At 42.1% G+C, this 23,960-nt stretch overlaps 1 protein-coding gene across 1 annotated transcript in view; it reads left to right on the plus strand.

Annotated features, from left to right (window-relative positions):
- The first annotated feature begins 1,243 nt into the window (after positions 1 to 1,243).
- The window catches only part of GCLC (glutamate-cysteine ligase catalytic subunit), a 31,950-nt gene continuing 9,233 nt past the window's right edge, over positions 1,244 to 23,960 (plus strand). Inside the window, exons 1-11 of the mRNA XM_084284898.1 lie at positions 1,244 to 1,524; positions 13,226 to 13,338; positions 14,652 to 14,834; positions 16,909 to 17,022; positions 17,805 to 17,863; positions 17,959 to 18,095; positions 20,500 to 20,574; positions 21,498 to 21,614; positions 22,358 to 22,496; positions 23,010 to 23,122; positions 23,823 to 23,915. Of these exons, the coding sequence (XP_084141024.1) occupies positions 1,375 to 1,524; positions 13,226 to 13,338; positions 14,652 to 14,834; positions 16,909 to 17,022; positions 17,805 to 17,863; positions 17,959 to 18,095; positions 20,500 to 20,574; positions 21,498 to 21,614; positions 22,358 to 22,496; positions 23,010 to 23,122; positions 23,823 to 23,915 (1,293 nt within the window). The 5' untranslated portion in view covers positions 1,244 to 1,374. The remainder of the gene's footprint in view (positions 1,525 to 13,225; positions 13,339 to 14,651; positions 14,835 to 16,908; positions 17,023 to 17,804; positions 17,864 to 17,958; positions 18,096 to 20,499; positions 20,575 to 21,497; positions 21,615 to 22,357; positions 22,497 to 23,009; positions 23,123 to 23,822; positions 23,916 to 23,960) is intronic.

Here is a 23,960-nt window from a genome sequence, read left to right on the forward strand (position 1 = left end):
ATAGCCAGGCCTCTTCTTGGCACAAGAGGGTGCAGTCACAGCTCACTTGGGTGCTGCAGCCTGACCAGAAATGGCTTGGGAAGGTGAGGTGTCTGAGTCTCATTCAATCCATTCAAAACATCTGTATGCACTTTTTTCTTTTTTTTTTTTTCTTTTCAGAGGTATGCTCTGATCTCTAAAAAATATGCAACAGCTTTCTGTACACTGTCCACATTTTAGGAGCTCTTAGTTGGGACACCGAGCTAGGACAGTTGGTAGCCCCTTTACCACAGAAGCATCCTTTTTCATCAGGAACATCAGCCTGGCCAAGGTGACACCCAGAAGATGTCTTCCTGCCTACACACAGCTCTACATTCCTGGCTGACCCCCCTTGCTCACATATCCAGGCTCATGGTGATGGCTGGATTTGGTACTGAGGAAGAAATTTTCCCCAGACCCAGCTGTGCTAACACGTGCTGGCCGTACTTCACTTTGCAGCCTGAGAAAAGCCCATTAACTGGAGGATCACCTGAATATACCATTATTTATCGCGTTCTCTGATACCGCAGACACAGGGAGCACAGAATATCCCGAGCTGGAAAGGACCCGCAGGGCTCATCGAGTCCAACTCCCGACTCCACACAGCACCATCTGAAAATCAGACCGTGCATCTGAGCATGTTAAGCGTGTAACAAGTTGGAATCTCATTCTAAATCTGAAATATATACATGTGTCTCAAGAGGAATCTCATTCTAAATCTGAAATATGTATGCGTGTATGTCTCAAGAGGACTCGAGTGCCTCACTGAGGCACTCACTGAGGCCACTTGGCTGTAGCATTAGGGACTATATTGACGAAGCGTGTCGGTGCAGAAGCTCACCCCTGCAGCAGGGGGTGGCCGTTCACCCATTTTTTGTCTTTTCGGCTTCCATTCGTGCCAGGCCCGGCCTGGCTGCTCTCCCTTCCCCCTGCCCCTAGCCACCCAGCCCCTCCACCTCCCTCACCCCCCCGCCGCCCACCCCCTAGCAGAGAGACCGCACGCACAAGCCTCGCTTCCAAACACCTTTATTCCCCCTCCAGACCAAACAACCGCAATTAACCCACCCCACCACCCCCCTCTGGCCCACCCGAGGCCCCAGCAGCAGCCGAGCCGTGGTACTCCGAGCAGCGGCAGCAGCAGCAGCAGCAGCACCACGCCCGGCCCGGCCCGGCATTGCGGGGCGGAGCGAGCGGCGCCAAGTGCTGAGTCACGGCCCGACGCCGCCATCACGTGTGGCGCCGGGCACGGGCTGGCCGCCGCCGCCGCTTCTTCTGCCGCTGCCCCTCGCCCCGCAGCCCTGCTCCTGTCCCCGTCCCTATCCCCGTCCCTGTCCCTGCCACCCTGCCCGGCCCGGCATGGGGCTGCTGTCGCAGGGCTCGCCGCTGAGCTGGGAGGAGACGCGGCGGCACGCCGAGCACGTGCGGAAGCACGGCATCCTGCAGTTCCTGCACATCTACCGCGCCCTGCGCGACCGCCACAAGGACGTCCTCAAGTGGGGCGACGAGGTGAGCGGCACCCCCTCCCTCCCTCCTTCCCTTCTTCCTTCCTTCCTTCATCCCCCCCCGCCTTCCTCTTCCTCCCTGCCTCTTCCTCCGGCACCGCGCAGGTGCCGCGGGGGGGGCCGCGGGGCTGTAAAACGCCGAAATAATGCGGGGGGGAGGGAGGGGAGAGCCGCGATTAACGCTGTTGTTGGCGTTATCGGAGCCGGGGAGGCTTGGCCTGTCGCGATAGAGCCTGGCGGAGAGAGCTGGGGCCTCCCTCGCTGCCCCCCGACATGCCCTGTCGCCGACATGCCCCGTCCCACCGACAGGCTGCGGGACATCAGCGGGGCACGCACCCGAGCCAAGGAGCCGCTCTCCAGAGGAGAAAGTGAGGTTTTGGGGGCTTTGCGCCATAAGAAGCTGCCCTGTGAGGGGAGTTGCGCTGTGGGGTGGCCGCTGCGTGCTGTAGGGTCTCGCAGCCGGAGCGGTGTGGGTTTGGGATCCTTCAGTACACAGCTGTGAAGTTGGGCTGACAGCCACGCACACACATGGGATCGGGAATAAAACCGGAGCTGACGGTGTCCCTGAGGCTCTGAGGGTTAGCTGGAGGGTTTCATCATGCAGCCCAGGTTGATCTGCAAGCAAGCTGGCTCGGCTCAGCTCCCCTCCTCTCCCTGGGGTTCCTGCTCCGAGGAAACAAACCAGCCGAAAGCTGTGCCCCCATCCAGCTTTTTAGGCTGGCTTTTTTTCCTCGGCACAGCCTCCGCTGTTCCCCTGCGAGATCCAGCAAGTTAACGTAGGGAAAGTAACGGGACCTTGTGGAGGAAAGGGGCGAGCAAGAGTGCCCCTTGCAGCAGCAGCTCGTTGTTGGTGAGCCTGGCCGTATGGCAGGGCTGCACCCTGCAAACCTCATCCCAGCCGTGGCAGAGAGCTTACTGAAGCATTTCTGCACGGTAAAGCGTGGTGCTCTTTAACAAGACTCACGTTTTGTCCTGCCCGGGGTGATAGGGCGAAATTTTAGGGGCAGCATGATTTGCTGCCTGCCACACTCCACGAGGAGCTTGGAGCCACGTTCAAAGTGACTGTGAACACTCAGAAGTTCGAGTAACTGGGCTCATAATCTACACATTACTTTAGCAAATGATACTAATCCTAGGTGTGGCAATTTATCTTTATTCTGCCTTATTGTGCAATTTTTTATGTAACAGCGTTTAGGAGTGTATTAGCATAGCAGAGGCTTGTTGCCTGTCTGCTGCTCTGCGAGCACAGAAACATACCCCTCTCTACAACTTGCTCAGCTGTGCTGTAGGTAGTGGGGAAAACCGTAAACTCATTTTTCATTTTTCTTGCAAATAGCTAGTTATTAGATAGCCACATTTATATGCCGCTTAGATGATTCAGCTGACTAGCTGGACAATTTTCATTAAAAAGCCTTCTGTGCCCTTCGACCTTCTTGTGTGTAGTCATAGCCCGAGGGTTTGCTCTTGTCTGAAAACCTCTTGAAGATAGAAATCAAGAATGAAGATGACAGGCCTCACATAATGGTAGCGATGAAATCAGGGTAAAGAAAATTACTTTTGTATTCCCAAGACGTTACTGAGACCAGGTTTGGCAAAAGGTACCTTGTTTTACTTTGTTTTTAATGACTGCTAGGAGGAAAACCCAACTTTCATCATGCCTGCTGAGTTTGTCTTCTACTGTAATGTGATTATTTTTAAAGATTGCCTAGCTAGTGCCCTTGTAATGCCTTGTAGTAGGAGAACCAAGGGGTTTACCAAAACAATCCTGTTTTCTGGGGGGTCTCTATGTTTTGGACTGTTTTCTACAACCACAAAGTTCTTGCAACAGGTGGTTTTTTTTTTTTTTTGTTTTTTTTTTTTAAAAAAAAAAGCCACAAGTGTAGCACAGAATAAGACTTGCTTAAAAAATCTTCCTAAAGGTCTCTTTGAACCCACGTTTGCAGGTGAAGGTCCTCTGCCTCTTAATCATCCTTCTGCCTCATTTAGTTTCAGACTGATCATTGGCCTCCCTCTTTATGCTTGGCTTCTCCTGGCTGTGGGAAATACAAAATACTGGGCTATTTTATTATCCCTCATCAAACCCCTCCTTCCTATCCTTGCCTTAATGCCCACGAAAGTTGGGCAGCAAGTAGGTCTGCCAGTACTGTCGCACATTTTCCTTGTGTTTCCATCTTTGTTTCCCACACAGCAGTGTCTGCTCATCTGTGAATTTCCAGAGTAAGGAGTCATTAGATTGTCTTTTAATATTTTTTTTCCTCGTGCAGCAAATGAGGGAAAAAAAAAAAAAACAGGGCTGTGTTTTACAAGTCCAGCAGAGGTAGCAGGTACTACGTAAAACAACTAGTTGGGGATGCTTGGCAGATGTTAGTGGTACCTCTTATGGTAAAAACTGTTTTGTTTGGAGCTTTTGAGAGTAAGGCAAAGTCTATGCTGTTGCTTTCCAGCTTTTCTGCTGAAAAACTGGCTCGGGTGCTCGTGCACAGCAAACCTCCTGTGCTGCACAGCACCTCGTGTCTGCTGATTGCATTCCTGCAGCTGACGGATGTTGCTTAAATTTCCCTTTGCAGCTTAATGGGGATGCTGGGATCAGGCAAGTGGAATGGGAGGCTCTCGGCTAACTCAGCTCCATCCTTTGTGCTGTATGCGCACGTGAGTCTGCAAGGACATCAACGTGCACATGTGCAGGCACACACACGAGTACATGTATGGGATGCTTTAAGTTTTTCTACTCTGTTTAACTGCTAAAAGGGACAGGTTGACTGCTCTGCAGGCTGAGTCCCTGTCTGGACTGGGCAGAAGAGTTGGAAAAGAGAAGTTGAAGGGAGCAAATACTGTAGAGAGGAAGGGAGAGCTGCTTCGGCTTGTGGAAGTGTGAAGAAAAGTATGCTAGAGGGAGATCCCCTCAGAAGGAGGGTTGTAGAAAGCAAGCATGGGCAGAACATGGCTTTATTTGAAAGCGTGTGTGGATTAAAGGGCAATCTGACTTGCCTGGCCTTGTTCAGTGCAGTTGGACGTAATGACCCTGCTGTGGCATGGGGCTGGCTACTGCCAGCGCTGGGGCACGGAGCATAACAGGCATCTTCAACTTGTAGGGAGCTGTTGTCTTCGTGGAAAATTAAGGTGAAGTTTGGCCATCTTTAAAATGGGTTTGATGCTGAATTCCATGAGGCATCGTGAAAAATGTGCCACTGCTGCTTGCAAGCTGAAATCTTCCTGACTTTTTTCTTTTTTTTCTTTCTGCATTTGTTTCTTTCTCAGTCCTTTCTCTCATGTTCTTTTGATCTGTACTCTTTCCTTATCTTTCTTCTTACTTTTGATTTACTCTGCTCCTTGTTCATTAGTTTTTTTTTAATTATACCGTGAAATGGATTAGAAAAAAAATGACCACTTGCTGCTCAGCACTTCCTAATGCAAGCAGCAAAGCAGCCTTTCTCAGACGCTGCAAGAAGAGAAACCAAAGGCCTCTTACCACAATGACCCACAGGTATTCCACCTGGTCAATCTTTAAAGTTTTCTCCTTTTTCCTAAGGAAAGCCTGGGCTGTGAGAAGAGCTCCTTTTCCTTCTGAACGATTTTTTCCCAGGGACCTAGCTACAGCATTAACGTCTTGCTGTTCACAGCCTGTATGTGTTTTTCAGGGCAGCAACAGCACAGTGCTCAGCGACACTGCATCACAGCCCGTGGATTTTCAGACTGGTGAAATACTTGTTGCTACTGAAGGACATGGTGTGGGGTTCAGACGCACACACACTGAGGCTCCTGTTTGATGTCTGTTACTCCTGTAAATCCAGGAGCAATCCAGGGTGTTCTTAACAGTGATGAATCTAGCTCACCTACTGCAGGAAATAAGTACAGCTCCTGTCCCTAAAACACACAGGTGAAGTTTTGGCTACTAAAAGACAATAAAGAGACCTAGAGAGAGACACACTTGCTCAAAAGTGAATGCAAAGAGGAATTCAGGTGGAGACAAGAAAAGACACTGACTGTTCAAAGGAACAGGTTCAGAGAGCATCACGGTGTGCAGGAAAAGCATTCAGCTTTTCTCATTTTACAAGAAATTTGGGTAAGCTAGTGGAGCAGAAAAGCAGCAGATGTCCTTTTAAGATAATTACGAAGTCTGGGTGTCCTGTGGAATAGGATGCCAAATGGTAGCTTTAAAGCTAAGGTGGACACTTAGGTGGATGACAAGCATACAGTTTATCATGTTTTTTATTCAAAACATTTTTTTTATATCCACATGCTGGAAGATATATGTCCATAGCCACTTAGATAATAGTATATATATTGTTTTACATTGAGCCCTTGCCACTTTAAGGGCAATGGCTTCTGGTCTCCCTCTCCCAGCAAAATTCCCCCCACGGAATGCATTTTTCAATTTCTTTCATGCAGAAATTCCCCGCGATGGCCCCCTGCCAGATGCAGCCTGTCTGGATGCCTCTGGATGGTGGCTGTCCTACCCGATGTGCCCACCGCGTGAGGAAGGGCAGCACTCGAGAGCCATTTGGTTATCCCTCATGTGCCTGCCTGATCACACTTCGAGCTTTGACTAGATAAAGGGAGGGTGACGTTGTTTATTTACAAATAATTTGTGCTTCCTTTATTTTAGAACAAGCAGCAGGTGTGGCTACAATGGATGTGTCGGCTGATAGTTGTTGTACTACCTCTCTGCCCTGCCTTAATCCTGTGGGAAATGCCTAAAGGGAACTGAACCTAAAGCCTCCAGCTCTCAAAACATGCGTGAAGTGATGACCTCTTTTTAGTGGTTGTATTTATGGAAATTACTAACTTCTAAGCATGGGTTTCTGTTAAGTTTCTTTATACCTGGTATTGCTAGAGTGGCCTGTCCTGGGCTTAAAACTGCTTAGACTGTAAAAAAGGGGAGCAAACAAACAGGGAGAAAACTGCAAAATACTTAATATCCACAAGTCTAGAGCCATTATGCTGAAGAAAACATAGAAGTTCAGATTTAGAGAGAAAACATCTGAGAAGTTTAGCTCCAGAGCAACAGGAAGGGGCTGGGATTTGGGAAGCTGTCCCTGACTACTAAAAATAAAAATAAAAGAACTTGTACATCGTGATATTTTCTTTACCCCAGGCTGATAGGAAAGCAAAAGCAATTTTCAACTCCAATCCTAGCAGATGAAAATGCAGATATATCTATAGGTCCTTTGCCTTACGTCTTTTCCAGTCCTTGTTTCTGCTCATGTTATGCTTCTGCTTTTACTTTTCTTCTATAAACTGCTCTCTATTCGTTTCGAATTGCTTTCATAAAGTTTATTAGTCTAATCCTACTGGTATTGGGCTGAACTAGACTGAATGTTGCAGCAAATAGAAAAAGCATCCCACTGAAAACTAAAGCTAATTTTGCAATTCATGGAAAACATTTTGGAAGGGTTTTTAATCGCTTATTTTCCGTAAACAAACTGTAATTTGTCATAAATAGTGACCAAGCCCTGTGATATGCATTGATATCCTCCTCTGCAATCGCGGATCTCAATAAGAGGAATTTTAATTATCCGCTGGTTGTATTTCAGATAGAGAAATACTCTGTTCACAGTGAACTTCCTGCCTTTTGTGGATGTCAAATGAATTGTTATAATCTTGTCATGGAGTTACTGTCTATTGCTTCAGCATAATTCCTCTTTTGCCACGGGACTTCCTCTTCGTGCTGTGCAGATGCATTGTTTTAGTTAATAGTGTTAGAAAAGCTGAGTAGGAAGGATGAGTACAGGAAGGATTTTTTTGTTTTTATTTTTTTCTCTTTGTGATGCAAGAGGAAACTTGGAAGCTTGTAACGTCTTGCTTCACAGTTGGAGAAATGGTCTGCTATTAGTCTATTAAAACATCTAGCTTGTGTGGATTAGAAAATAGTTGTGCCGAAAACACTTGTGCCTTTTTGTCTTAAATCTAAAAATCTGTGAGTGCCATAAATTTGCTCTTGCTACAGAAATCTAAACGTTATCCTAATCTTTTACAGTCTTACCTCAGATGTGACGCAGTGCAGTGGTCAAAGAGGAGGCACCTTGTTCTCTAATGTGCCATATCTTGTTCTGGAGACGCATGCAAAGAGTTATGACCTCTAAATTTAGTTTTCAATAACCCAGCTTCCTGGTTTGTGGTATGTGCAGCGCAGGACATCCTCTAGTTGCGTTCTATCACATGCAAAAGAAGAAAATCTGCAGCCCTGATGTCGGCAAGCGGGAGGGCGGCGGGCAGCAGCACTTCATGGGGGCTGCTTGGGTTGCCTGGGATGAGGAGTGCTGCATCCTCTTCTGTATCTGTGGTCATCTTAGTGTGGTATGAAAGTACTTCAGGTTTGTACAAACTCAGTGTAATGAACATCGGTTATGCTGTTTGTTTTTTTTGTTGTTATTGTTACTGGTTTTTAGTGCACAATTTCTGTAGGTTGGTTTCATGGAGAGCTGCAGACTGCTTTGGTTATTGGATTAGCCACTTTAAGTCTGCTTGATCAAAATTAAGCATTTCAGAAAATAAGTTTGAGTAGCAGATTAAAAAAAAAAAAGAAGTTTTACAACATAAAATAGCCATTGTAATCCCATGAACACGGGAGTGCTCTGCATTGTGCCAGTGAGCAGTTTGGAGATTTGCTGATGAGAAATGGGGAAGATAGCTTCTGCTGTGATCCCAGAGTTGTTTTCCTCCTAAGTTCACTCCCTCGGGGGTTAGGTTGCCCTTTGTGGGCCAGTAAACCTTTCATTAAGGGTGCATCATGATCTGGTTATTACTGTGGCTCCACGTTTTATGACAGCAGTGGTGAGAAAATAGCTGTGTTTAAAAAACTCTACATATATTGCAAATACGCATGCTTACGGAAAAACCTACTTTTTGCACTTTAGCACTGAATACTTGTAGTAGAGGTCTTTTGATGAGCAGTCAGGTTATTAAAACTTTATTCTTCTGTAGGCTGTTATTTTAATGATATGTGGCATGTTAATGATGCATTAACTGACCAATAAATGTATCAGGAATTATGTTTTCTTGCTATGATGTAGTTTAATAACTGGTGAAATTAGTTTTGTTTTGTTTGAGGCTCTTGAGAGGAAAGGTTGCTTTTTTATTTATTGTGTACATAAATATATGAGGCGTACTACGTGAAGAGATGTGAATTAAATGTTCTAGTGGCTTCTGGGAATAGTTAGCAAAAGCCAAGAAAAGTCAGGAAAACCTTAGATCTTTCTTAAAAGCTCCAGGCCAGGGGTGAAGTATGCATAAAGAGAGCTGGCATTATAAGGTGACTCCAGCAATTGCTCCAGATCCTTGTGGCAGTGGCTGCCCAGTGAAGGCACTGCTAGAGAAGAAAGCATCACTAAGATTTTATTCTAGGAAGAAGGGTCGGCTGTGAGTCATCCAGGACTCTGCTGTGTCTCCAGTGACTCATCTGTGATCAGGTCTAGCCGGAGGCAGGCGATCAGAAGCCCAGGTAAAAGGCGAGTGCACAGGGCTGATCTTCCCAGGAGGATGGACAGGGCAGAGAGCATGCAAACTTGCCCACTTTCCTCTCAAAAGCAGCTCCTTTTCAGGTAACTCTTTTTGACACATCTTCCTCTGTTTTAGAATCTCAGCCTGCTCAGCACCTCATGCCTGACCTTACCGAGCTGCGAGACCAAATTCCTACTTGTGTATTTACATACAGATGTGCCTCATGGCAAATAGTTGGTATGCTAAAAGCACCTGAGTAACTACGCTCTGGAGCAAAGGCTTTTGCCCAAATGTTAGCCAGGCTTTGTTCCTGGTGTACCTGGCATAACGGTGTTAGTTGTGTGCTGGGAGGGGAGCTGATACTGGGAAACTGGCCGCTGCCCAGGTGTGTATTTGGACAATGATACCCTGTGGGACTTGCATCAGCTTAAGTCCTCCTCAGCTCGTAGCGTTGCTGCTGCTGAAGAGTTGCTTGACGGATATTTCTTCAGGCTTAAGTAGCGAGTTCTCTGCAGGAAGAATACATGCAATTATGGTCAAATAAAACTCCATGAACTCTAGCACTCAAACACAGCTTTAGACATGCTCGCCCATTTTCAGAGGACTATTAGCTTTCATGTTGCTGCCGGGCAAGTCCAGTAACAACTATTTGGCTTCGTGTGGGGAGAGTGGTTTGGCTCTTCCCCAGTTGAGGGTGATTCAAGGTCTTGTTTGCAGTCACATTTACAGAAGCAGCATTAAGAATTTTGAAAGCCTGACATTTCTCCAGTAGCCAGCTATGAGAAGTAATCCTGACAAATGAAGCAAGGCTATTCTAGGTACTGTCCTGACAGCGAGCTGCTGGTGAAGGCCTCCCTCTTAGAAGACAAGGCCATGGAGTGAAACTGATGTGGAAATATTCTGTAACCTGCAGGATACTGCAACTAGTAGTTGAAGGAAGCTGGTAAAGAACAGGGTTTTTTTTGGCTCAGAGGTAGACCTGTTGCACTTGAATATTATTAATTTTGTATGTAGAATTTATTTGCCATTTGAATGCATTTAACTTTTTTCTAGGCTTGTTGTATATGTGGAGGGATTTACAGCTTTCACTTCACAATCTTCTTGGCCAAGCTCTTGTCCCTCTCCTGGTGAGGTGTCCACCACACTTCTGTGAGCTGGACAGACTCTTGCTGTTCGGAGGGTTTAGGCCACTGAAACCATGTTGTACACCCCTCTGTGCAGGAGGGAGCCAAGTGGCAGGCTTTTTTCTCCTCATGCATCATGTTCTAGCTGGAGAAGAGTGACGTCTAGGGTTTGGTTTGCTTTGGGACAAGAGCCACAGCTAGACACAAGGATCCGTGGTGTCTGCCTTCCTTACAGTGGCAAGGTGTGCTTCCCTTGCAGATAAACTAGTTAAAAACAGGGAGAAAAGTGAACTATAAAGGAGTCTGGCAAAACGATGAATTACAAAGGCTGGGTGAAGCCCCACACGCTTGGCCTTCAGAGTCAGAGCTCTCATGGGCATACTGATGCTTTCAGCTAGGCCGCAGCTCTCTGAACTTCACTGTGGATAAAAAACATGTGCAAAGTCTGTAAACGAAGAGCTGAAGTTAAATGTAAAAATGTGTGAACTGTGGATTTGTTTCCCTTTTTCTAGCTGGAGGCTAAATCTTTTGATGAGCTTAAATTAAATTCTTCAAGGATGCCCATTCAGTCAGTCCCTCTGTTGGCAAGATATTCTGTGGGTTACTCGGAATCGTTGGCAGCTGTCTGAAGCTTTCTTCTTCTCTCATTAAAATTAATGGCAGATCTTCTGTGTGTGAAGACAACTTTGAAGGTTTAGTCAAATGTTTCCAGAGGCAAGAGTAGCAGTTGTTTCTAAAGCTGTTTGCATAAATGAAATATATTCACTACAGCACTCAGATCATGAAACGTTTTGGATTCTTTCTTGTTGCCTTCTTGGCTTAATGCTTCTTTACATTCTTTTGGCTAATTTTCTTTTGTGGAACTTTTAAGCTGTATATAATACAGCTTATAGAGAAGTACAGTGTTCACTCTACCAGCTTGTTGTAATTAGATTTGGAGAGGGATTACTGAGATAGGAGGCTAATCACAGGAACATAAATTAGAATAGTGGACAAGTGTTGGCCTTTGGTGTCACTCAAACACAGCTGCAATTACTCTGCCATGTTTCTGCTTTCAGTCCATCCTGAAGGCACCACAAGGACTGTGTGGTGGGATGCCAAGAGGGCAGCAGGCTCAATATATCCTGTCACACGTCTGTCTTTATAACTTGGAGAACTGCAGTTATGTACCTCCGCTAGTTCGGGCTGGGTCTGAGCAAGGATAAGTTGGCTGAAGCTTTTCCAAAGCGGGAAGAGATGTGGTAGGAAAACCAGAAGGTGTGAAAAAAGTCCTTTTATATCCCCACTAATCACAGGTCAAGTGTCACTTGAGAGTGAGAGACTGGTACTCAGTAATAACTAAATCAGTGCTCGAGTGCGTTCTGGTTGACTGTTGTCTGCAGTTATCTCGAGTAGATTGTTGTGGCACAATACACACAAACCACAAAACATGCTGCGCAAAGAAATAGCGTCTTGCACGGAAACTAGAAATCATTTTTCTTTAGGGGATTAAGATTTGATCTTAAAAAATACTGAGAACATGCATAATTGCTCAATGAGTCCCTGCAGGATTTGTCTAATCAGATTCTGTAGAATTACAAACATTCTCGGGTAATGCTGTTTCAGATTTAATCACAAATCCCAACAGAGGATTACATTCATTGTCACTGCGGCTAGCAACAACTCTTCTGTGAATGCCAAAGTAACCAAAGACTGGGAAGCCCACAAATCCACTTACAGTGTGCTGGAAAGCACCGCACAAGCTTTCCTGTGCTTTGGCAGCCCGTTTTCCTATACTCACAGACTTCTGTACAAAAAGAAGTTGCTGCCAGCTTGGACCCAGCAGCTCCAAAATCTGTCGTGGTGAGTCTGAGCCTCTGGCATCGAAGCAGCTGAGTTCAGTAAGTACTGCTGGATGGCATCCTACACAAAGTCAGAAAACATGACTGAATAGCACAGCACAAAGACTGATAAATTCTAGCAGTGAATTTACAGTTCACAACTCGAGCTTGATGTTTGCATTAGATTAGTCGTGAAAGTCATGGAAGCAGGGGTTTGAGAGCTGCAAACAGAAAGCATTGTGTATCACTGCTGGGCCAGCCAGGAGTTCTCACAGCCCTTGTGATGCATTTCCATGTATGATTTCTGATTTTACTTGGCAGGCAAAGCATCCCCTTCCAAATATGTGTCAGGAAATAGTTATATCAGTAAGTACAGAAGGGTTATAATGTCCAGGTGACTGTCAGGTGGTGCTCTAAAAGGCCTTAAGGGAGTTTTGATAGCAAGTATGCATCGAGATTAGAAGGTTTGAAGTGTGGGTGTTCCGGGTCTGATGGCTTTCAGGTAATCTCTGTTGGGCAAAAACCATTTCCTTCGGATCTGGAGCACAGCACTGGCACCGCTTTCTTTAGCGGCTTCTTGGGTCGAGTTCTCCACCGGTGTGGTGCCAGGAGCAGGTGGAGGTGACAGCCCTGGGGACATGGAGGGGCAGAGGCCTGGAGCAAGGTGCCGTGGGGTCAGGAAGGCAGGCCGTGGGGCAGGGAGGCAAGAAGGGCCGTGGAAGCAAGGCTGAACCAAGAAAGGGTGGAAGCCCCTGTGCTCTACCAAGAGCTGGAGTGTATTCATGGCAGGGCTGGTGCCGTTCGTTACAACCCTGGGCTTTCTGTGCTGTAATTGAGGCTCTGTGGCTGTAGGCTTTATAGCTCCAACAAGTGGCTGATGTAAATGGACATCCTGTTTTTAAGTGAGGATTTATCTTTTTTATTTTATTTTATTTTAGTCAGCTGTAGACTGTAACCCATGGGATGACAGAGGCACGCTTGTGGTTAATAGTTTGCATGGTTTAGCAAATAATGCCAATAATGGAGGCAAATGCAAATTCAGAATCTCTGAAGTGAGCACAGTTAAAAACTGAGGATTTTCAAATCAGATTTCAAGGAATTTTCGGTTCTTCATTCAAGATGAAATGAGCAAGCAGCTGTCTTCTTCAGTATTGTTTACCACATTCATAGTTAGCTATGGTTTTAAGCCTCTCTAGAGGTGAAGTCCAGTCTGACGTCTGTCATCCCTTTATAGCTGATACTTAAATTCATGCACCAATGAATTTGTGTGTGAAGAAAATCCCATCCTTTAACTGGTTGTTCTGTTTTTATTATTTACAAGGTGGAGTATATGCTAGTGAAATTTGACCATGAGAATAAGAAAGTACGCTTACTGCTGTGTGGCGAAGAAGTTCTTCAGACGCTGCAAGACAAGGGGGAGAAGATAAACCCCAAGTGAGTAGCTGTTTCCTGTTACTTTTTCTTCTTCCCATTATGATACCGTACAGAATTTTGTACAGTTAACTTTCAAGTCTGCTCTTTGTAAAACCATAAACCACCGGTACCAATATTTGCAGATTAAACTGGGGTGCAGGAAGTGAAAGGCTCTGAGCGCACCTGCAGGCAGTCCGTGCACCTTTCATGTTATGCCTTGTGAAAATGAAGGGTGTAATGGTGAGCCCACAGAAGCTGCAGTTTCAGTGTTTGTTTTGTCCTGCTCTGGTTTTGTGTCTGTGTGTACTCAGTAATTGTATACCAGACCTTCCTTCCCTGCTGAAGTGCATGTGTGCACTGAGCCATGCATCCCTGGCTACAGGAGTGAATGAGGTCTGTGTAAGAGAGCTGCTATCTGTAGGAACACTATCCTATTTTTGGCAGAAGGCTGGGCGTAAGGTGGCAGGGCAGTTCTTCCCCATCCTCTCCTGTGGAGTTTGCAGTAATAAGTGGATCATATCCCTACTTCAGCTAGCCAGGGAACTGCAAATTCCCTTCTAATTCATGGCACCAGATGTATTTTTCCAAAGCAGAGGAATGAGACCAGAGATATTGAAGTGTTTTGGCTGAAGAGAGCCAAAAGCTTACAGGAAGTTGGAGAAACTGCTGTGGTGATAAAAGGCCTTTGTGCCCTGGGCCTGTCTGCTCCTTGCTGGGAACGCCTGGTATCCAGCAAGGCTTTCCTATTTTTCTTCCAGGCTAGAGGAGCTGTTGAAAGCCTACAAGAAGCAATTTCTCTTCTTTTAAGACTTTGTGCTTCAAACTATTCATGTACAGAGGAGTGTAGGGACAATGCTGCTCTGCCTTTGTGCTCCATAGAGGTGGGGTGGCTTGTCAGGAAAGAAAGATGCTTTTCACGGGTTAATGGTGTGCTTAAACTTTATTTCATTTCTTAGCCCAATAAATTTGTGAAATCTGACCAGGTTTCCACAGGCAGTAGGAATAAGAAATGGAGCATAATTTGTTTGGCTTTTTCTGTAGCGTGTTACAACCCCAAGAAACAAAGTTTGAGACAGACACTGAAGCTGTCAGCCCAGGCAGTTTCTGCTTACTGCATTATACAACAGTTCTAGTGGAAAAACTGTACCTTAATTTCTCTCAACTGTCTCCAAGTGATTCCATCCATTTGAAGGTACATCGTACCACTCTACTCCACCAAATAATCAGCTTTAGGAGGTTTTTCTTACAAGTTGCCTTTGTCTGAAATTTATACTGATAACCTATCTTTTTTGAAGTTGCATAAATACTTAAATAATGCTATTTATTTACTAAAGCCACCCAACGCTCTGGCGACCAGAATATGGAAGCTATATGATTGAAGGGACACCTGGGCAGCCATATGGAGGAACCATGTCTGAATTCAACACTGTACAAGACAACATGAGGAAAAGGAGGCAAGAGGCTGCCTCTGTGCTGAAAGAAAATGAGGCCGTTTGCACTGTGACATCTTTTCCAAGGTGAGATTGTTGTTTGAGAAGTGTAACACCGTCTCCTTATTCTCCATATATGCTTTTTCTCTTTTACTGTATAGCTAAACAGTACAATGAAACTGAGCAAAATATGACTCCACTAAAGTAGTTAATGTTCCAGTCATGTTTTCAAATTTTTTTTATTGCTGTGAGACAGAAATAAATCTGCATCTTTTATATTTTTAAGCTTCTAATCTATGATAGTTTTGCAGTAGGAGAGAAAATTTGATTATTCATAACAAAGGATAGTATGCAGAGTAGCCTGCAATCTTGAATTGATATGGTAAAGGTTTCCATTTACCGATTTTCCAAGCTTTGATCTTTATAAATAGCAGTTCTATAAAACTTGGCTAACCTGATCTATTTTTTAATACTACATATTCACTGAAGCACATGCATACTTCCTTTTATTACTTTGAACACAGTAGAAAAGGAAAGTGATTACCTTTACAAAATGGAGATGTAAAGCTTCTATAGTCCTGTATTTATTGAATCTAGAAAAGGTAGACCTCTCCTGAGGTCATAACATCCTTACAAAGGGTAGATTTCATCTTATTGTAAGGAGACTCTTGAAAAAGTACATTCAGGATGTTCCTCATTGCCTAGGAGAAACTGAACTTTGTGACTTTCAAACATAATTCTGAGGGGGGATTTAATGTGTTCATTTGAACTAGCCTGGTCAGTCAAACGAATGAAGATAATTATGCTTAAAATAGTTCAAAAAAAAAATCTGCAATAAAACAGAAGCATTTGGCCTTACTGGCTGGTTTCTTGTGTAGTACAGAACGCCCTGAATTGTTGCCGGGAGCGTGAACAGTACAAAATGTGATTTAGCAGCGAAAATCAGGTACCAAAATACCTCATGTATTCTACCCTGAGGTCTCTCTATTGATTAAACTATGCTTCTTCTTTATGGGAACTAGACTAGATATGTCTATAGTAATGAGCGCTTTTTTAAACTCCTATAGTAAGCAGTTTTCAGTGTGTTGCAGAATTGCATTTTTGCCCTGCAACCTTACAAAAAGATTACTCCAATAAATTTTGTATAAAAGATTTCACATCCAGTCTCACAAGGACTAAAGAGATACAGATAAATAGTTTTTACATGACTGTGGAAACAGTACATTAGACTTCATTCAGTAGAAGCTGGCAAATAATATGTACAGTCTGCATATGACTTATCTTTGGAATGATTCATAGTTTCATCCCTCAGAGATTGTTCTCCCTAGGCTGCGTAGGGAGAACATATTTCTTATTTCTGCCTTTAACTGTTTTGCCATTCAAATCCATGTTTGTTGGAGTCTTGCTAACTTACTTTTCCAGGATTTTTTTTCCTGTTGTTACATCCTCCAAGGCTCCAAAGAGGAGGGTTTTATTTTGATTTTCTTGCTCATATCTCAGCATTTTATGCCTTATAGGTGTAACTTTTTGTTACTTCCTAGGTTTCTCCCATTAGGGGGTTCTTCAAAGTTCCAAAATCACAAATTGCTATGACATTTCCTTGTGTGTAACACATGAAACTACCTCTAATTATTAGTTAGGTACGTCCTTTTAACAGAGGTGGTTTGTTGGGGGCAGAACTGGGTAAACTACATATGTCAGAAATTGAATGTTAACCAGCAGCGTGTAGAGAAACTGAGGCACTGAATGCCAGTGTGTGTCACTACTAATGACAGGTACTAATGCCCTAAAAATATGTGAGCTTACTCTGTATAATGCTGTGAAGTTTCCTAATTTGGCCACTGAAAAGGTCTGCATTTAGTGTTCAGAGATGAAGTAATACATTTTAAAAAATAAGTCTGTTTTAACTACAACAGAAGCCAGCTGTTGACAAGCACTGACCTTTTTATGGTAACTCTTTCTGGCAATTCCAGATGGGTAGGTAACAGTCTTGAAAAGCACTTTAGAAGTAATCAGACGTAGATTCAAGTTTTTAAAAATCCTTTTTTTTTTTTTTTTTTTTTCCTTTGTATACTGAGATCCTAATCTTAGGTCAGCTGACCCTTTTAAAATCACAGTCTGTATTCATTACAACTTGGACTCTCATTGTTGTGTTATATAGGTTAGGGTGTCCTGGATTTACGGTGCCAGAATATAAGCCAACGCCAGTAGAAGGAGGAGCTTCAAAATCTCTCTTCTTTCCAGATGAAGCCATCAATAAACATCCTAGGTTTAGGTAAGAGCATTTCAGGAGTCTGAATGAGAAACTGAACTTTTTTTTTCTGTGCTGTAATATTATAGGAATACCTGCAATAGAGAACTACTTGGCTAGCTGCTGCACATGTCCCAAGGACTTGGACAGAAATGGTTGTGATGGTGTATTTTCTGTCAAAGTGACATAAAGTAAACTGTTAAGCTCAAATAACTTTATATAGTAGTTCATGCCATTATGGGGCAAAAGGTGTTGATTATGCTACTGCAAAATTGTTTCCAGTTTGAAATCCCATGATTAACCACTTTGTTCACAGTTAATCTAGCTCTTATTCAGGTATGTCACAGTCCATTTTATTCCATAAACATCTCGGTGTCCTGAACTTACCCAAGTTACTCTGGAATGGAGCATGAGTGTTGTACTACTTGTATGCTACTTGTATACTACTATACTACTACTTGTGTAGTTCAAGAGGAGCTTTGATTATAAGGATAGGACTTAGGAGAAACAAAATCATTCTGTTTAAAAACTAAGCAATACCTTTTCACTCACCCTTGTATTCTTCGGGTCAGTAGCCTATTGCTTCTGCCTATTAAGTTCCTCTAAGTGGGTTTGACTTCACTGAAGAAAAATTCAGTGCTGTCTGTTATAGACTATTGTAAACCAGGGAAGGAAGGGTCCTGAAGGAAAATGCCTAAAACCAATAGGAAGCTGATATTCTGAAATCATGAAAATTAATGAGGAATTAACTCTGAAACTATTTTCATAAAGATAAACCTTTGGATATTGAATTCTTCTTGTTCTAGTACACTGACAAGAAATATCCGGCACCGAAGAGGAGAGAAGGTTGTCATAAATGTACCAAGTGAGTAAATCCAATGTATCTTTTATTCTTTTTCCAAAAAAAAAAATGTTCAGTCTGTTACTCTGAATTACTGAGTACCTGTGTTTTCCATCCAGTATTTAAAGATAAGAACACGCCATCACCATTTATCGAAACATTTCCCAACGATGATGGAGAAGCAGCAAAAGCAGCTAAACCAGACTATATCTATATGGATGCTATGGGTTTTGGAATGGGCAACTGCTGTCTTCAGGTAAAATGCATCTGCTTTTGAGATGTAAATGAATGTCGTCTTCCCTAAACTGTTCCCTTTTTTTTTTTTTTTTTTTAAATATTTGCCTTATGTCTAATCACTCTAGCTTAATGTAGTTTGTGTTTTCAGAGTGGCAAAAAGGGGAATCTAGGTTTATTTTCTGCTAATTTTCAAATGGAATTGGAGGCTTTACTGAAAGGATTTGCTCAAACTAGTCACATCCCATTCACTTGATCAACTACCTTCTGTTGGAACTCCAGCATTTTTCAGGTGTGAAAGATCTTCCACTGACTTCTTTCTTCAGGCATGACCAAAGGGCACAGTGGGAATGAAAACAATCTATCTAGCACAAATGCGTGGGTTTTTTGGTTATTCATTTTGATCTTTTTTTTTTTTTTTTTTTTTTTTTGCTTTTCCCAATTCTTAGAACAACAAAAACGAAGTGACAAGAAGTTATTGGAACATCTTTAAAAAATAAGTAGCTCTGTTCTGTGTAGTTTCATTTTCTTTACAAGCTATGTTAACTCCTGTGTACGCATTCCTCATTCATACATATTTTTAACTACCTACTGAGAGGCCTCCTTCTTATTGCTTGTACCATGAAATCCATGTGGGTAACTGTTTTCTCTCACAGTATACTAGAAGACATTCTGGTTCTTCTTTGCTCCTGTTAATGCATGCCCTATTTTTATTGTTTTCATTCATTTGCCTGAGTTCAGGTACCTTTAGTTTAAATCCAGGTGTTGTATATTGGGAGTGCTTTAATTCTTTCAGTATCTTTTGTTGTTGTGTTTTATATTTCTTAATTATTGCTATAATTTCTCTATCACAGTAACCCAATGCTAGGGGATGACGGCTTAGGTAGCAGCAATGTGTGCAACTGTCAATAAAATCTGCCTGTTGCCACCATTAACTTCGAAGCAGAGTGAGGAAGAGCCTAGTGTTAAGTCCCTAGGGAAAGGAAATTCTCCAAGCTCCTCTTGTTTCACATCACTGCCAGAAATAACCACATTCCAAACAAGTCTCTTTGAGATTAAGAAAGTTTAAAAGGTGCATAGATAAAATGTTTTTGACTGCAGCTAAGTAAGGTTTCCTGTCCATTTGGGTAAACTAGGGAGAATAAGTAGTAAAGTGTAAAAACAGGCGATATTATACACATTTTATTAAGCTTGATACAGCCTGTTTTATACCATCTCTTTTTATTATTTAAGACCAACAATAGCAATGCAGCCTTAACTTGCAGTCATTGTACGAGATTATTCTAAAATTAGGAATTTAATATATTTTTAAACACTGTTTTACTATTAACCATCCTTAAAATCAATGGTTGAATTCAAATTCAGTACTCTTGTTACCATCAAAGGGAGAAGGGAGAAAAAGCTGGTAGGCTCTGTAAGCAGCTGCTTACATATTAACTGTTAATTCTTAATTGCCAACTAGAAGAAAAACATGTGTTCCCCACTTATTTTTTGGAGTTTGTACTATGCAGACTTCCTTTTGTCTTTTTCTCACTACACACGTAGGCTGTGACTTGGTTGAAGGAGTTTTCAAGGTCAGAAATGTCCTGATCGGATCAGTTGGGATCATGTGCAGTGATGGTGCAATTCTTGCCAGATGGGGAGAAAGATGATGTCCCCTGCAAGTGTCTAGGCAAAGTGCTGTGCTTCTGCCCTTATTCAGGCTTCATGTGCCAAGCTCAGGAGGTTTTGGATATGGATTTGGATTTTTTTTGAAGCTTACTTGCAGATGAGGAGGACTTTAGTGTCAGATCAAGAATAATGTGTATGGTTTTGGAGACTGTAGATTTGTAATCTGTGGATGAGGAAAATCTGTGTTGAGATTGTGTTTGATGCTGCCCTAAGCAAATTTCACCAAAAGTCGCTAAGAAATCATAGCTTCCCAGGGGCTTATGTGTGGTAGAGCTTCCTTATCATTAATAGTTTATGCAAGTAATGCTTCATTTTGTTGTATCCTGGTCTCTAATACAGGCAAAACTGTATTCTTTAAAAACTATAACATATATATTACAGTAGACACACAAATATTTATTTTTCTCAATTGCAGGATCAAACAGAGGCATGTTGAAATTAAGACAGCTCTTTAAAAGAGGACTAGCTGTCACACAAAATAAATGTTGCATGTGCAACAGTTTGGCTGTTGTTTTAAATGAGTAGGCTCCTGGCTTGTTTCCTGAATGCACATTATCAGCCCATGTGTATTGTAAATGTTAACTCAGTTTTCTTTGGTTCTGGCAAGTATTTATGTATCTGGTGTCACAGCCTAAGTGCTGTGGTATAAAATGCTTTAGTACACATGGGAAGTGTGGGGAAAGAACCTTGTAACATAAATGCTGCTGGTAGATTATAAAAATTTTTATAACAACTGTCCTTCCTCTCTCTATCAGGTGACATTCCAGGCTTGCAGCATTTCTGAAGCGAGGTATCTCTATGATCAGCTAGCCACAATCTGTCCCATTGTGGTGAGTAATGCACTTCTGTCACATCAGATATTTGTTATGTGCAAGCCACTACGTGTGAAAAATAAAATCAGAATTAAGAGCTTAAATACTAGCAACAAATTTAATACTCTGGGGAAAGCATTGGTGTCTCTTACTATGTTGTCACATTAACAGTATGGTTTATTTAACGATGAAATATGTTTAATGCATCTGAGCTATCACTTTGGATTGCATGTGTATTTGTGTGTTACAGTCTTCCTTAAAGAAAAGTGTGATACCACAAAGCAGAAGATATCTGTTTCTCCACCTCTACCCTGCTTCCCACATGCAAAAGACTTTAGTTGAATTACTTTAGAAACAAATTTTGGAGAATCTTCCATGGAAACTTGTTAAAATTGCTCCTTAAACAATTTTCAAAAATTTTAGCTTTGGTCTCATATAATAGATTCACCTTCTGTCCCTTTTGTAAACATGTGGAAATGGGTGTTATAAAGTTTTGCCCTGTTCAGGAAGAACTCCTGCTCTCAGTGAGGTATATTCCAGCTCTGTTGCTAAGATGCCTGGCCGATAAGCTAAACAGAAATAAAATGTTTGCCAAGTGAACTCCCAGGGATTAAAGGAGTGTGCAAGCACAATCCTTGCTGATTTTTTTCTTACGCAATTGCTTCTACCTGTATCAACTTTCTGTTCCTTAAATGCTCATCTGTAGAGGTAGTGCATTTGGAAAGCATAAGCTGTTGTGTCAGTAATACTGACCTTTCGTCTAGGCATTTTATGGAGATAACAATTGAGAGACTATGGTATGGGCTTCATTTACATGCCAAACCGTAGTTTGTACTTCAGTTACTTCTGGACTGGCAAATTTCCCTTCCCTATGGGATTAAGATAGTGTGTTTGGTTCCTTGGCTTGTCCTTTGTGTTCATATCAGGCTGTTTTCTTTCAGATGGCATTGAGTGCTGCATCTCCGTTCTACAGAGGCTATGTGTCTGATATTGATTGTCGCTGGGGAGTAATCTCTGCATCTGTAGATGATCGAACACGAGAAGAGAGGGGGCTGGAGGTAAGTTATTTAAGTAGTAGGTGTCCATTTTTTTTTTTTCCAGGCAAAAATTTTTTTTAACTTCCTTTATTATCAAATTCTGCCTGTGGTCATCAGAATCCCTAATGAGGGAATGTGGCAGTCGTTGTGGTAAATGCACGAGAGATGGTGCAAACAGTCATCTTGGTTGTACAGCTTATGTTAGCAAATATGTTTTCAGTTAGATATGGAATTCCAGTAAAACTCCACTTTCACTCCTCCACAGCTTGCTAAAAATTGTCCTTCTGTGTTTAAAATTTCCATTTTGTGCTTAAGCCCAAAAGGCAAAAATTGCTTTGAGTTAAATAGTGGGTGATGCTGAGTAATCTAGTAGTGTAAACTGGAGCTACGTGAAGAGAGCCAGTTGCTAGAACTTCAAGAATTGGCATCCAGGACACTTAGGGAATTAAAAACAAGCAAACAAAAATACTAGAAATACTTCTTGAGCTACACAGTTTAAGAATATCTCTAACAATGTGTGTGAATGAAACTGCATCAGTATGTGTTGCAATAGGTATAATAATGCTTTCCAGACAGTCGGGGTAATAATGTTCTGTTACATCAGGAAAATGTTTCCGTTTAAGACTCATACTTTGAATAATTTTAATTGAGGCTGTAGGATATTTTAAACAGGATAATAATTCTCACATAAGTGTCATTAGTGAGCAAAACTTAGGTAACATTGTTAACAAGCTGTTAAAATATTGTATTCTTAAATTATATAGCCACTGAAGAACAACCATTATAGAATCAGTAAATCCAGATATGATTCCATAGACAGTTATCTATCTGAATGTGGTGAGAAATACAATGACATTGATTTGACAATAGACAAAGATATCTACGAGCACCTAATAAAGGAAGGTAAGTGTTTGCTTCATTATGAGCAGGTTTAGAATTATGCTTGCAGTGTGTGGGGATATTTTTACATTTAACTTTTTGTTTTGATCATGCTTCCCTGATAGTGATTCTACTCAAAGTATCTGTGCATTGTGGTATTGAGAAATTAAAAATAACTAGAATTAGAAACTGTCCCTAATTCCAATTCAGGAAGCTTAGTGTTTCGTGTACTAATGTTTATCTTTGTGGAGAGAGCAGAACTGCATTAGGAAACATGGCACAGAGTTGCATCAGAAAACGGAAAGAATGGCAGCCACACCAATATCCAGTTGCCACTTCCAAAGGAGAACTTGTTCATTTTTCTCTTTAATCATTTCCTTCCTTCCCAAAGTAATCATTTAAACCTTAACAGGATGTGGTGGGTTAAGATAGTATTGCGGAATTGGAATTTTTCATTTTTGGTTCTTATAAATCAAGTTGTTTCCTAGAGCCTGCTTTGCAATGTCTGAAATGTTTCTCTTAATTTTCACTTCGTAGGTATTGACCACCTTTTGGCACAGCATATTGCACACTTGTTCATTCGAGACCCACTGACTTTGTTTGAGGAGAAAATACATCTTGATGATGCAAATGAATCTGATCATTTTGAGGTTGTATCTGATTTAGAGGAATTTAATAGATGTAGAGGTGTGTGTGTGAAATGTTTTATAGTACTGCTTAATTGGAGGATGACTGTTAGCTAAGAATATTTTTTCTTGAGTTTTTCACTTAAGCTACTTGCTTAGCATGTGACTTTGTAGTTGTAAGCACATATTTTTGTTTCACCATTTACTTTGAAGAAGATGATAGCATATTTTATATCCAACAAAATACAAAGGGCCCAAACTAATTATCCCCATTGTTGTGGGGAATTGTATTTTTTGTGACTTCCTGAAAACTGTTTTGCATGACTTCTCTGATTCATGTGTGTGTGTCTTATGTATATTTATTAAAATTTGTATAATCTTATAATGATTATGAAGTAATAGCTATAGTAATATTGTGTATTTTTACATTTGGATGAATTGATCTCTTACGGAAAGTCCAGCATAATCTCAACACATCCTAATATCTTTTATGTAATCCTCAAACAAAACAGCATGAGAAAGTACAGCATATCTGCTTCTTGGATGAGTAGTTACATTATAGTTTTTAGGAAGTTGAGCAACTCAGTTTGGAAGCATTTCTCTGTGAAGTTGATGAGCTGTTCTTGGGAAACGACTAAGACAGTAGTTGTTTGTTCATTTTGCTTTGATCTTATAGGTTGATGCATATCTAGACTGTGACAGATTTTTTTCATGTGCTTTGCAGAACATACAGTCTACAAACTGGCAGACAATGAGATTTAAGCCACCTCCTCCAAATTCGGATATAGGATGGAGAGTGGAATTCAGGCCTATGGAGGTAAGGAAAGAGTCAATACGCACAAAAACACGTTCACTTTTAAGT

The sequence above is a fragment of the Netta rufina genome, assembly GCF_964035555.1.
Source record: "Netta rufina genome assembly, chromosome: 3".
Lineage (NCBI taxonomy): Eukaryota > Metazoa > Chordata > Aves > Anseriformes > Anatidae > Netta > Netta rufina.